General features: G+C 42.3%; 1 protein-coding gene across 17 annotated transcripts in view; it reads left to right on the top strand.

The window, feature by feature from the left end:
* Nucleotides 1-15351, top strand: part of FAT3 (FAT atypical cadherin 3) — a 420810-nt gene that overhangs the window by 387291 nt on the left and 18168 nt on the right. For all 17 annotated transcript variants that reach the window (XM_046900013.1, XM_046900074.1, XM_046900064.1 and 14 more), the window contains one exon: nt 6574-7042. In XM_046900013.1, coding sequence (XP_046755969.1) covers nt 6574-7042 — 469 coding nt within the window. The remainder of the gene's footprint in view (nt 1-6573; nt 7043-15351) is intronic.

Genomic DNA, 15351 nt, shown 5'->3' with positions numbered 1-15351 from the left:
AGGTTTAAAGAAGAGTATTACATTTGATGTGTTTGTGGAGATGTGGCATCACTTCATCAGGAGTTGCTAATTTTGTTCATGAAGCTCATTTAGCAAAGGAACATCAGACTAAGGTCTCACAAAGGTTCACTATGGCAGGCAGCTGGTGGTGTGCTCAAGGGATGTAGCCATAGTGGGGCTCTTCAGGGATATCACCTGGCTCATGAACTGCACTTTGGGATCTCTTACTAAGATGTTTCCAAGTAAGTTAGCCTTATACTTTCCAAGCATATATTTTCAAGTGTAAGCCAGAGGGTTGAGCTTTTTTTTCTTTCTTTTAAACAGATACGTATGTTGCGAGATAGGGAGGCACTCAGAAATAAGACCATTAAGTAGATTAATTAGAGGTCTATAAATGTGAAGTTGTTATCATTTGAGCATTGCTTTCAATTAAATTAAACATGAGGAGAAGCTTTCCAAATAGAGGATAAAAAATGGGATCTTGTGCTCTTTTGAGCACCCTGGCACCACTCCAGCAAAGCACTTAATCACTTGCTTAACTTCCTGTATTTGAAGGCAATTGGAACGACTCACATAACTTAATTTTAAGCATGTACTTAAGTGTCTTGATGGTTTAGCACCAGAGGGCCTAGCACCAACACTGAGCCCAAACAAAGGTAGAGTTGGAAGAAGTTTAGACCCACCATGGAGTACGAACCCATGGGAGAACAGGCAGAAAACAACAGCACTGCTGGGGAATGTAGTGGCATTGATTTTTTTTTCAAGCAAGTCTCCTCCATTGCAGTCTATTTAAAATTTAATGCAGCAATATGGTTTTCACTGTTTAAATGACCAGCTTAATTTGGGTATCTCATACATTTATGATAACTCTAGGGATGGAAATATTTCATAATCATAACACAGTGTCCTTGGACGAATTATCAATTCTGTAGAGCAAACTGCTTGCTGAAAGCCTACCAGTTACACTGTGTTGATGCAATACAATAAGGGTGTTATTTATTCAGTTGTTTCAAATAAAGCAACTCATCCATCGATTTTGAGAGGCTGGTCATTTTTTCATTGTTCACTCCTGCTTTTAAGACAATTGGAACAAAATGAGTTGTAGGTAGATGGCTTTTTCTTTTTTCTCTGGAAGGATTTCATGTGCATAAAACAGTATCAACATTTCCAAAGTCCATATTTGATGCTCCCAAATGGAGCTTTGATCCGGGAAAATTAAGAGTTAACAATTTAAAGCACAATGAGGCCATTCCAGGAGAAAATTAACCTTTTTTTTTTTTTTAAGGAATATCATTGAGATTCAATTTGATTTCTAGAATTTAAAGGATTAAAAATAGGTAAAGGAAGAGTTTATCTTCGTGCCAGAAACGTAGCTATTTAATAGTAAAAGGCAAGCATATGTTCTCCCATGCAGACAGTTAATAGGAAACTTTGCATGGTTTAGTTAAGTGTGTATTATACATTTTAATGCATTACCGCTGCATGGCTTGTGCTGGGTAAGGCTGAAGCTTGGATATGATCCCAGCTATGGCTGGAGTTGAAACAAGTAACGTTTTAATTAAATATACTGTTTTACACAAACAAACCCAAAATGTAATTCGGCTAACGAAATATTTCCCCAGATAGATTAGTGGGCAGCGCACTGTATCCGTGGTGTGTGACTGCAGATGGACTGTGAGAGCCTAACTTGGTCTCAGAAGAACCATTTGATCGTTATATTACCTATGTTGATACACAAACATGGACGTTAGCCAAACATCTTAGCCAGGCTAATATTCTAATATAATTTACAATATGTGTTTGGCTCCATTTTGCTCACTGAATGAAACAGTTGAAATGTAACAGATTGCATCACCTTTTGGAGCCTTCTCTGCTCTTTGTACCTCTCCACTCATCTTGTACAGGTGAGGAGCTCTGTTTCTATAATAGCATACATGCTTAAGTGGGTATTAACCTCAGTTTCCTAATGTGTATAATGAGAGACAGTGTAACTAAGCCCAGAAAGTGGTGGGCAGCTGGAAGCTTGGTGGGCCTCTTGTGGGATTCTCAGACAATTTGTTTTACATGTGCCTCATTTGATCAGAAGTTAACTTACAGTTCAGCTTTTTCTTGGTTCCAAGGTCCAGGCTATTAAGCTAGGAATCCTCTCTGAGGATGAAACAGTGCCAGAACATCACAGTGGTTATGCAGAATCGTGGGAACACCAGAGATTAACTGCTGGATCAAAGATCTGTGGTTGACTTCTCCATGCTTAGGAGAGGAGACATCATTTTGCCCTTTTGAGTGGAGAACCCTTCTCTTCCCTGGCCAGCCAGGCTGCTAAGCAGGCAGGATAGGAGCTCTTTAGGATTCCTAACTCCTGCTAGAGGCACAGGGCCAGCAGAGAACAAACATTTCCTCCCTGCTCTGCTATAGCAATGTCTATGAGCATCCATTTAATGAGAGCATTTTTATGGTCCCAGTGCTAGGTGGCTCTGTGCATGTCAGAGCCTTTAATGTGCTTATCTGTAAGGCACTGGTGTGAGGTAGGGAAATGACGTTATCCTTGTTTTACTGATGGAGACCTGAAGCTATTGACTTGCTTGAGCTCCCAGAGGAAGAGCACTGCAAAGTCTAGATTCCCATGCATAGCTATCATGTCTTAGGTTAGCACTGCAAGTACTGGACCATCCTTCCCATCTTTCACTCTAGCCTAAGGTTGAGGTTTCTAGTGCTTATTTAATAAAAAGAAGGAAGCACAGCATTTCAGATGTGTGTCAGATCATCTGCTGGTAAAAAGAAAGAGAAATGAATGAGAAAGATGTATAAAACATATTTGCACTACAGATATTTTAGGTCATCATTTCCCGTATATAAATGCTGTAATATTTATCCCAGGTGCTCATATGTGGTGTTGTATTTATAAAGATAATTGGAAAAGCATGTTCTGTGAATAAGGGTAATAGACAAGCAGGCAGTAGGCCCTTCAGGGTATAAGTAGTCTTAGGGGAGGTATATGTATACTATACACAAGCACTAGTATGGTTTCCATAGGAAACAGCCTTTAGAATAAGAAGAAAGTTAACTGCTTATCCAATGATGGCCATTTTTCAAAGTGTAGTATCTTGGCATGTATTTTTATGCATAATTTTTATTCCTGTTGAGACAGACCATACTTTCTGAGCAACATCTTCAAGGTTTGTGGACTGTTTTGCTGCACCGGGTGAAAAGAATATTGCTCCATCTCTCGAGAAAACCATCTCAGTTTATCAAGGCATCTTGTTGACTAAGATTCCTCCCAAGCAGATGCTTTATTAGGGCCAGTTTAAATCTTCAGAAATAGTTGACAGATAAGATTTGAATCCTATAAGAAAAGATTTTAGATGAAAAATGTTACAGACATTTTTCTACATGTCCATTAGCCTTTTTTGATTGAGCTGAGGGAGTACCAAGCAATATCCATCCCTCAAACATATTGTATTACAATCATAGATCTCATTCCTTCTCAATTTCATTACATCTTACTGGTCATAGACTTTAAAATAACCAGCTGCCCATAGGAGAACCTAATTCTAGTGCTGCTAGCTCTTTCTACATTCTAGTCACCTCTGGTGCTATGCAGGATATTTTAGGTTGTGGACATTTGCAGGAAGCTTGTGTGCTTAGCATCTCTATTTCTACCTTGCCTAAGCATTTGTGGAGCAGCTGAGCACTGTGGGAGTGCCTCATCTGGCCCATCTCACTTGGCTTGAGGTTACAGCCTAGTTCAAATTCAGCTGGCCGTGACACTGAGATCTAGAAAGGAGAGACACAAAGTCCAGGGAACGTGAAAGCTCAAGATTCTACCCATATTTTTTCTCCAGGTAGTTTTGTGAACCTCCAAGGGTTGACAGTATGACTGTCAAGGAGGAACTTTTGCTTTAATGTACGATGTAGACTCAAGCTCAGTGGAGGCATCAGGCTGGAGCAGTGGCAAATGGCAAACAGTACTCACACTGCAGTTCAAGGAATATTTGTTTTCCTAGGACAAAGTGTATAATTTCAAACTTTCATTTGCTGGAAACCATGCCCTCTACTCCTATAGATTATTGGCATCCTATTTAATATGAAGCCACATCAAAGTGCCTGCAAGAGAAGAGTTTAAGCTCCAGTTTAGACACGCCAAAGGATGTCACCAGCTATCCCAGTTTTAAATGACTACGCAGTCAACCATGGCAAAAATAGCCCCAAATGTCCAAAGACATGGACAGAATGCAGCATTCCCACATCTGCTTTAGCCATGCCAGCTTAGTGGGCTACCAAAGCTGTGGTATGTTCTTGTGTTTTTGGCCCATGATCCATTGGCATCTTTGGCACCTCTGCTTTGCCAGAGGAGAGCATTAGGATTGTGTTACGAGTGAACTGGTGCAGAGTGCAGTGTGTGCTGCAAGGAAGGCTGCTAAAGGACACAGTGTCTGAACTTTTCAGGGGGATAAGTAATGGGACAGAACTGTCTTGAGATGGGATTTGCAGGAATAAATACTTCCTAGAGCATGACATAAAGGTAAAATAATTGCAAGAGCTTCCAGAGATCTTGAATCCAATTAACATGTCATAAGAAATTATCTCCTAACCCTGACAGCCATTTTAAACTTATCTGCCATCTATTAGAGGAACCTAAAAATCTTTGGATAAACTGCTAATCAAGAAAGCAACGCTTCATACCTCTTCCCTCTCTCTGCACTTGGCCTGCCCCAGCACGCTAGTACAGATTTTCCCTGGATAAGTACTTCAGATTAAAGGGAATATAAGTCTGAGTTTCATAACTCTGTCTGTAAGTGTTTGCATCAGCTCTCATCGCTGTATCCCCTTTACAGTTCTTGACAGATCTTACTTCTAGACCTTCCCTATCAGGAAGAGAAGGGCTGTACTGTTTTAAAGTTGATGCACAGACAGATTAAATGATAAGCACAGCAACGTTACGTTCCCCTCTGTGCTCCACTTCGCCTCTTACCTGGCACCCCTCAGCCACTTTGTCTTGAAAACCACCCTCTTGAGTGAAGGGCATTATGGAGAGTGAGAAGTCATGCAGCCATAGAATCATAAAATCATAATATCAGCATAGTTGTGTTGGAAGGGATCTTAAAGATCATCTCGTTCCCTCTCTCTTGCCATAGGCAGGGACATCTTTCACTAGGATAGACTGCTCAAAGCCCTGTCCAACCTGACTTGAAACACTCCCAGTGATGATCACCCACAGCTTCTCCAAGCAACCTGTTCTAGTATCTTCATCAGAACAAATCATAACAATCACTCTAAAGCCACAAACTCAGCATAAATATGAGGAAAGGAAAAAAAGCAAAGCCATCTTATGTGAAGTATGTGCAGTGGGGATAGTATGGCCTCAGTGGAAAATACATGATTTCTAGCCAACCAGCATCTTAGAATTAGAACTAGGACTAGAATACTTAAGTTACAAAGGACCTACGAAGACCATGAAGTCCAACTGCCTGACCACTTCAGGGCAAACAAAAAGTTAAAGCATGTTATTGAGGATGTTATCCAAATGCATCTTGAATGCTTGCAGGCATGGGACATCTACAAGCCTTTTCTTTTCTCAAACAACAGATCTAGGAGGGCACTTTTTCTCATTAACCCACTCAGTACTTAAGATAAGGAGTTAGGAAGAAATTATTTCATCAGAGGGTGGTGAGACATTGGCACAGGCTGCCCAGAGAAGTTATGGATGCCCCATTCCTGAAGTGCTCAAGACAGGGTTGGATGGAGCATTGGGCAGTGTGATCTGGTGTGTGGCATCCAACTCACAGCAGAGGGATTGGAGTTTGATGATCTTTAAGGTTCCTTGCAACCCAAACCATTCTGTGATTTTCAACATGCTTTAGCCTTGCTTGTCACAGCAGCGTGGTAGTCCCAGCTTATGTCAGGGAAGTTGAAGTCTCCCAGTAGAAATGGGGGCAACTGAACCAGAGATTTCCCCTCATTACCTTTAGAATAACTCATCTATCCCAGCACTCCATTCATGGGACTCATCCCATGCAACATCATTAATATCTATTATATAACTCTGGGAAAGGAGCAAAGTTTCCAGTTTGTCTCGTTTGTTCCTCGTACTGGGTATGTTCATACACAAGCATTTCAGATGTGCTTCTTAACCCTCAGTGCTCCTTGGAGCAACGTAGATGCTCTCATTAGCCTTGCTAATTGCTAACCTAAATGGTGCTGTACTGTCCCTTGGCTTAACCTCGGTGTTCCTTCTGGTTTTCCCTTCCCCTGTATGAATCATATTGTTATCCTTAGAGGAACTGAAGTTAGGGCCAAGTGCACACCATGCTGAGATGTGTGTTACACATCCATATTTATTTTTCTCCATATGTTTAGTTTGCCTACAGTAACTGGCTTTGGGTACGTTCTAAATAGTGATACCACCTTGTGTTTATTTCCTGTGATAAAAGCGCAGCATTTAGTTGCTTGTACACCATGTAGAAGACCATCTTTAGCACTGTACAGAGTCCGGAAGTCCCCTGTGTTTTCGTTCTCTGTGAGAGCTTATTATGAGAAATGTGAAGCACTTTGATTTCTGTTTTCCTCCCGCAGATTGTCGATGGCAAACTGTGGTTCCAGTTGGACTGCGGGACTGGCCCGGGGATCCTGGGAATTTCTGGCAGGGCTGTCAATGACGGCAGCTGGCACTCAGTTTTCCTGGAGCTGAATCGCAACTTCACGAGCTTGTCCCTGGACGACAGCTACGTGGAGCGCCGCAAAGCCCCTCTCTATTTCCAGACCCTCAGCACGGATAGCTCCGTCTATTTTGGAGCGCAAGTCCAAGTGGATAACGTCCGCAGCCTGACCGACAAGAGAACCACGCAGGTCTTGAGCGGCTTCCAGGGCTGCCTGGATTCAGTCGTCCTAAACAACAACGAGCTGCCCCTGCAGAACAAGCGTAGCAGCTTTGCAGAAGTGGTTGGCTTGACAGAGCTGAAACTCGGCTGTGTACTGTACCCCGACGCGTGCGAACGGCATCCCTGCCAGAACGGCGGCACCTGTACCAGCGTGCCATCTGGTGGTAAATGTTTTGCATTGCTTTATGGGTTTTCCCCCCTCGTTTTCCTCTGCAATTTATTGTTGGAGATGGTTTTATGCAGCAGCTTGCTGAAAAAATCTCTTGAACTCTATAACGCTCAGATAGGTATTGCAAATTGTGTAAAAGCTGTTTGCTCTATAAATAATGGTGAAACCGTGCCTCTTCTCATTGCATTAATGTTCCGAAAGGAAATTGATTTATTGACTGTTAGGATAATCCTATTTCTGTAGAAACCAATAGAATTACAATTACTGTAATTCTCAGCTGGATTTTACAGGACCCATTTACAGCAGCGAAGGTTATACACAAAGATGGTAATTTCGAACGTCCGTAGCTGATGCAATGGTACTGTTACCCTTCTTTTTCTGAAGCTGTCACAAATAATTACTGAGCTGTCTACAAACACCTTGGTCCTTTTGTGAGTGAGTAATTTGATTCCACGTCTGCATGTAGAAGAGTGAGCCTGCACCATTATAAACCCCCTCGAAGTGTACTTACAGCTTCCTTGGAAGCCTGGGTGCTTCAAGGTCTAATACCAAAGTTTATAGGGCATTGATTTAAGCGGTGATAGAGTTTCTTATCCAGAGGTTATATGGTGGCATGTGTAATCTGGTTTTAGTGACTTACTGCCGAGTAATCTAATGCAGTAAACTAGTAAACTAATCTAATGTAGTTGAACTAGGAGTAAACTAATCTAGTGCACAACATACCCAACCATATGAACATCATAGTGAGAACATAGCAAATGGTGTACATACAGGACCTTTCTTGTTGGGTTGATCTATATCTGTTTTCCTGCCCCCTTTCCTACACTGTACTAGCAGAAAGCATTATTCATATTTTCTGGCAAGCTAAAACTTTGCCGTAGTGAGCTGACAAGGTTTGACACTCCCCATGTCCTGATTAGGACATTTTTTCAGTCCAAAAAAAAAGTAGCATATTCAACAGGGAGGTCTTCCACAAACACAGAGCTTTCCGTTCAGTTGCTTTTGGTGTTTTATGTCATGTTTCCCTAAGGAAAATACGTTTTCATCATTATCCAGGGCTTTCTGCTTAACTGTGTCCATGTAGTTCCCTCATACACATAAGAGTAATTTCTGCTTTTCAGTTGTTTTCAGTTTTCATAGAATCATAGAATCATAGCATGGCTTGGGTTGGAAGGGACCTCAAGGATCATGAAGCTCCAACCCCCTGCCACAGACAGGGATGCGAAACTCCACATTCAATAGCAGACCAGCTGCCCAGTGCCACATCCAACCTGGCTTTCAACACCTCCAGGGACGGGGCAACCACAACCTCTCTGGACGGCCTGTTCCAGCACCCCACCAATCTCATAGTAAAGAACTTCCCCCAAAGTTCTCTTATTTCCCTTCTGGTTCCTCAGGGGCAGGTGGTCTTCTGCACTCACTCTCTAGCTCTACCTCTTAGTTGAGGGTTTGGCTGCTACTTGTGATGTCTTTGAATCCAGCGGTCCTGGAGGAAGTTGCAGGATGTATTCCCAGTCCTCCCCATGCCACCACGTGCTGGCACCAGGGTCTTCAAAGATCCTTCCAACCCTTCACCTAAACTGAGATTTTTGATGCCTAATCTGGTCAGTACTTTTAACTGGGGTATTTTTATGAAGGTACACTTCACAGAACTGTGTTTATTTACTTGAACTTTAGTAAATTCTTAAACTTCAGAACAATTTAATTTAATTTTCAGAGCTGAAATCTTGTGAGACCTCAGCAAAGCCAACTGTGAGACATTTTTTGTCTTTATATAGTAAGGCCCAACACGGTGGATTTTCGGATGCTGAGATCTCAGCTCGCTTCTCTTCTGGATGCTTGGCTTTGATTCAGCCACCTCTTCTCCAGTGGCAACATCACATAAAGATTATGTAAATCGCTAGGAAATGCATCTGTTCCATGTATATGGACGTAGTGTGGCTTTGATTGACTCCATGCTTAATAAATGAGGATAACCATTCCTCAAGCCATCAGCCTAGGAAGCATGAGAACAGCTCCTTGTGTTGAATTTGTTTGATCCTATTTACAATATTGCTCAACAATCTCATGATGAGTAAATTAAAACCTTTTTAAGGAACTGTTTCAGAGTTTCACAACAACTGAATTTTTCCCAGCACCCTCTGCATGCTAGTTCATACTGAGGGGAGCAGTGGGATGGGGAAACCACCTGAAGGCTGGGTGGACTCTTGAAAATGGACCCATCTTATTACAGGAATGGGCAGGCATGGTTCTCATGTCAACATAATTTGCTGCTGGAACGCAGTCACGGAGCTGATTTAACTTGCCTTGCCTTCCTGCCTCAGTGAGGGGCATGTGCCCTGCGGGGATGTTTCGGCTGCCTGCCGCTCCAAAATCTGTTTGCTGTTTTTACTGCCTCAGCAGTGTATGTAAATACAAGGTTGTTATAAAGCCATAATTCTAGCGCAATGGGCCCTGACTGTATGTTGGCAGTTCTGTAGCCCAGGCCCTCAGGAGAAGTCGTGGGCAGTTTTGTTTCCACCAAGCAAAACAATTCTGTTGATAGTGTCCTACATACACAAAAAGATCCTGTAATTAAATTCCATAAAGCCCAACAGCACTGCAAATGCTGGTTACAGAGCCACAAATTGCAGTGTGCATTTAAGAATCGCCAGACGTGTTTGATGACATAGATGTTAGCAGATGGATTTTATTTTAAAAAGAATAAAATGTAATCAATCTTTATTTTTTATCTTAAGAAAGGAAATGACAGGTTTTGGGGGAGGGAAATAGACATTTAAAATGTCCAGCAGAGATCTCATCCCCAGTCCCCAGGCATTTGAAAGGATCAAAGTCTCTTTATTAATACTTTCACACAATCATAGAATCATGGAATGGTTTGAGTTTGAAAGGGTCCTTAAAGACCATCTAGTCCAATCCCCCCTGTAGGAGCAAGGCCACCTACAGCTCCATCTGGTGCTCAGAGTGCTGTCCAGCCTGACCTTGAGTGTCTCCAGGGATGGGGCATCCACCACCATTCTGGGCAGCCTGGGCCAGTGCCTCAACACCCTTACAGTAAAGAAAACTTCTTCCTTATCTCCAATTTAAATCTCTCCTCTTTAGTTTTAAATCATTTCCCCTCTTCCTACGATTCTTTCCTTTGATATGATATTTTCCTCCTGTTAAAGTTTCTGGAGAATTATGGTTCTTTTCCTAAACAGCGAGTGTTTGGAATAGTAACAGAATTTCTTTTAATAAATCAGTCCTTTAATTTGAATTTTACAGAGCAGATTTCATATACGGTTAACATCCTTTCTCTTAAAAAACCCTACCGTGCTTTAGAAGGAAATTACGAGAGAGAAAAAGAAAGCTCAGATTTGTAGCTAACTTTAAAAGAAAACAGTCAAACAAAGGTTACCCGACATTATAGCATTAAAGTTGCTGGCTACGTGCCAGAAATCAAAGGGCCAATGTCTAATTTACACACAATTTACATAAATTGATCATCTAAAATACAATCTCGGTAATAGGATTCCTGTTGTGAGATCTTCCTTTCAGTGGAAATGCCTACTGTTCACCATTAATAAAAAGCTGCCACTGAGAGCTTTTTACTCTGCAGCTATGGAAATAGGGTAACATTATGGCCCTGTAAGGGGAATTGTTAAAGTGGTGCTTTGTATGCACTAGGAGCGTGAACGTATTGTAACAGGAGGACAAAACTGCGATCTCAGCCTGCAAGAGAATGCATAGATAGTTCAGATGCTCTGAAAAATCACTGAGAGGCTGTGGAGTCTCCTTCTTGGGGATATTCAGAAGTCAGCTGGGCATGGCCCTGAGCACCCTGCTGTGGGTGTCCCTCCTGGAGCTGGGGTTGGAGCAGATGGACCCAGAGGGCCCTGCCAACAACAGCCGTGCAGTGAGAGCATGTAAGAGCTTCTCTGCTTCCATAATTTGGTTTCTGGACCAACAGAAAGTGACCATGACATGAGTTGCACTCATGTGTTTTCACAAATCTGAATCAAATCCCATGTCAGCAGTAGATGTCCAGTGCTGTCAGTGGTTATAAAGCTGAGGCAGGGCACAGTGTGCCCAGGGAGCCCATGGGGACATCTCATGCATGGTTAAAAGAGCCTGGGAAAGGGGGAAGAGCACTCACCAGGATTGCTCCTGATAGCTCAGGAGACTGCTAGCAGGAGGAGACTTCAGCTTAAGGATAATTTTCTTGGAGACACTGGAAACCGCAGTCCTGAAATATAGACCACATTCTTCCAGATTTTCAGTCCTTATCCTCAAGTGTGGGTCGATAAAGTTATTTTTAAAGACAGCTGTTAGTATTTTGAAGCCTGACAAACAACCTCATGTTCTTTAATGACTTGTTTCTTTGGACTAAAATTTCCAAAGAAAACTCAACCAAGTGTTTAAAGTGTGGTTAAGCTATAAGCAGCTGAATGTGAGGTCTTAAAATGGGAAATGTCACACAACCTTAATAATAGAGTGATGTTACCAATTCTGCCAATAGTAACTGTATGTTTATCTGCTTGAATAACAACATGAGCAATAACAGCAATAGAAAGCTTTACTATAATCAAATCTGAGTCTTTTGCCAAGCATTTCAGCCATGGAGAGAAACCTCATGCTTGTAAATCCTGCAATTAGAAGTGTAGTTACTTCCTTTTAATGTGATCAGTCTTATATACATCTGGCTTTGATTGAAGTAAATGGCTTATATAAGTGGGTAATTTTATTTGAATATGAAGCATTTCAGCAAAAGTATCTAGCAAGTCAAGGACTGAGGGCAGGGAGTAAGGACAGAAAGTCATTGCTTTCCCCTCTCATTTTTCCTTCCTCTCTTTTATTTTTAATATTTTATCTTGTATTTTTCTATGAGTTAAAATCCAGTGGGAGAGAAAAAAAGCAACGTGGCACTTAGATGGTGGTTTTAATACACACTTTAAAGTATGTTGGCTACGTTAACACATAGGTGTTTCTGAGGTCTAGGTAGTTTGCAAGAATGACAGGGAAAAAGGGGGTGTATTACTGCTGTAGCTGTGAACTGACCAGGTCTTCAGTGTACTCTCAATGTCATTTTTTTTCAAACAAACACACACAAACCAGCATGCTGCAATGCAAGCACACCAAATGTGCATCAGTTCATTTTTAAAGATTTTTAGGAATTTTCTTTGTTTTTTTAATCTTACTTATAGCCGTGCTTCTTAGAGATTTGGATTTAGATTCACAGTTTCAAAGCAAATACACACCAACCCTTTTATAGAAAGCACCAGTTTCCTACCAACTTATAGCATAAGGCAGTGATCATCTCTTTGAAGACAGATACACTGAATCTGAAGTGGCAGGAATACATATGGCTGAAGAACACACAGCTCTTAAAGCTGGCCAGGTATGTCTCTAAACACACCAAAACATAAGTGCTGGGATAGATGGTTTCCACCTGCAGCTTTCTCATCACTTAACTCAACATGAGATGATGTGTGAGCAGGGCCAAGGGCAGGCCTGTTCCTTGACATCGAGTTTGTCAGGGCTAGTGGCACAGCAGGGAAAGAAACTACACGGGGAGATCAAATGAAAAAGCCTAGCACATAGCAAATAAAGGCCAGCTCCTCTTGCATGTGATGGATGGAAACAGGAGCATACACATGTTCAAAAAAAGAATTGACAGCAGTTAGGAGCATCCTCTTCGATAAAGCCAAGTAAACCTGAGGATAGACAGGCATTCAGATGCTCAGGCTGGGAATTCTACCAACAGGGATGTTCTCTGCAGAACAGCATCCCATCTGCTGATGGCACAGTGCCTGTCTTTTGCCACTGTCACTGCTATTGTAAATCCTGCAATTTAAGGATTTAAAAGCCAAGCAAACGTAGGTATAGACAGGAAGCCTCTGCAGTGTCCTCAGTTTCAGCATGTTGCTCTTTGGTAAGGTCTGGGCTGAAAAAGCCCTTTTCTTCTTGTCACTTTATATGACTGAGCAGAAACAAACCAAGAAGTCAAGAGGACAAGCCAGAGTCAAGTCAAATCAAGTCAAAAAGACATGAGGACATCCTCTGGAGTCAAGAGAATATGGCGTAGCTGCATAGGAGGATTCAGTGAAGGAGCATGAGAGAAACCTAATAAAACAATCAGATCACCCAAGGCTGTATAGGCATTAGAGGGCCATGTCTATGTAAGTGTGAGTGGTGAGGCCTTAGAGAACCGGGTTTGCTCTGCGTGGTGTTGAGCTGGAACACACACATCAGGAGTGCAGATAACCTGATCCTAAGACCTTGAAACATTTGCACTGAGGGTGTTGAGTCCTCAGTACCATTTTTCTCCACAAACCAACTGCCAATTGCTCTTTAGGGCTTGTTAATATAAATATGGCCTAACTGGGCAGCATCGTTGCTTATGGTTCCTTAGAGTTGGCTGTTCACAGAATCATAGAATCTTAGAATCATAAAATCACTAAGGTGGAAAAGACTTCTAAAATCATTTAGTCCAGCCATCCACCTATCACCAGTATTGCCCACTAAACCATGCCCCTCAGTGCCACAGCTCCATGGTTCTTGAACACCTCCAGGGATGGTGACTCCATCACCTCCCCGGGCAGCCTATGCCAGTGCTGTTAGGTGGGAGAAGAGACTGATCCCCCCATCACCACAGCCTCCTTTCAGGGAGTTGTAAAGAGCGATAAGGTCTCCCCTGAGCTTCCTCCTCTCCACACTGAACAATCCCAATTCCCTCAGCCTCTCCCCGTAAGACTTGTGCTCCAGACCCTTCACAGCTTCATTGCCCTTCTCTGAACACGTTCCAGGGCCTCAGTGTCTTCCTTTTGTTGGGACAGACTGTTGTGACACAGATCAAGGGTGTGTTGGCCCTATCCCAACAACACTGCAGATGTGTTTATCATAGCTTTCTGTCTTTTTCCACTGGTTCCTTCTGAAGCCATACAGTGGTGACAGCACAGGATTTGTTGCATTGGAGAATGCATATCAACATTTTTTCTGGATCAATATGCAAAATGAAATATTGATATCTCTTGAAGGGAACACGGATGGACTGTATGATCTTAAATGCTGAAGAATTTCCAAGACTTCCACTGTCTTCGTTGTGAACAGGAACAAGCCCTAGATCGTTTGAAAGAGGAATTTTCTTTTCCTACTGAGAGGGCAGGGGCATTGGGCCCCTGTACTTCAGCTGTACTGTCCTTGGGCATGGGAATTTTGCGTATTACTCTTGCATTAAACAGGTGGGAAGAAATGCATGATACATTACATGGGTATTAAATTAAATATATAATAAAAATTCTTTGTTAGACCTAAGATGTATCCCCAACAAAAAGGTTTTCTTCGGGAATGCTCTTTGTCTACAGCCATGTGGCCACAATGTGCAGCACCAGGTGACATTATAGACTCTGCTGAGAAGTTTGGAAAGGAATGAAAGGTCTGGCAAGTCTGCTGGCCTAGTCAATAGATGCTGTGAACTGAGCCATCGTGTCAGCTCTACTCCATGAATTTTGACATATGCTTTGCTGTGCTGGAGTTCTCCCAGATGAATGTTTTGCAGCTCTGACTGTGTGTCACAGGAAAGCTCCATGTCTTTTGCCAGTGGCTTAGAGAAAGGTGTATGGCGGTGCTTCTAGTGGGAAGAGAAGTCAGAGATAAACATTGTAATTTAATACTGACTTGTTTTATTGCCCTTTTTATTCATAGAATCATAGAATCATAGATTGGTCTGGGTTGAAAAGGACAACAATGATCATCAAGTTTCACCCCCTCTGCTATGTGCAGGGTCACCAACCACCAGACCAGGATGCCCAGAGCCACATCCAGCCTGGCCTTGAATGCCTCCAGGGATGGGGCATCCACAACCTCCTTGGGCAACCTGTTCCAGTGTGTCACCACACTCTGTGTGAAAACTTCCTCCTAATATCCAACCTAAACCTCCCCCATCTCAGTTTAAAACCATTCCCTATTGTCCTATCACTATCCACTCTCATAATCAGCCATTCCCCCTCCTGTCTATATGCTCCCTTCAAGTACTGGAAGGCCACAATGAGATCTCCCCAGAGCCTTCTTTGTTGCCTTTTTTATTATTAACTTTGATCTCCAGACTTAGAAACTATACTGAATTACTGTACTATAGAAACTACACTGAATATTTTAGCTGCCTAATATCTGTGTTCTAGGATCATAGAATCACAGAATCACTAAAGTTGGGAAAGACCTACGAGGTCATCCAGTCCAGCCGTCCACCTATAACCAATAGTTCCCTCTAAACCAGGTCCCTCAGCATAGTGCCTACATGTTCCTTGAACACAAGCAGGGTCAGTG

Source organism: Gallus gallus, chromosome 1, assembly GCF_016699485.2.
Source record: "Gallus gallus isolate bGalGal1 chromosome 1, bGalGal1.mat.broiler.GRCg7b, whole genome shotgun sequence".
Lineage (NCBI taxonomy): Eukaryota > Metazoa > Chordata > Aves > Galliformes > Phasianidae > Gallus > Gallus gallus.
The sequence above is the reverse complement of the archived record's forward strand: the minus strand, read 5'-3'. Positions and strand labels throughout refer to the sequence as shown.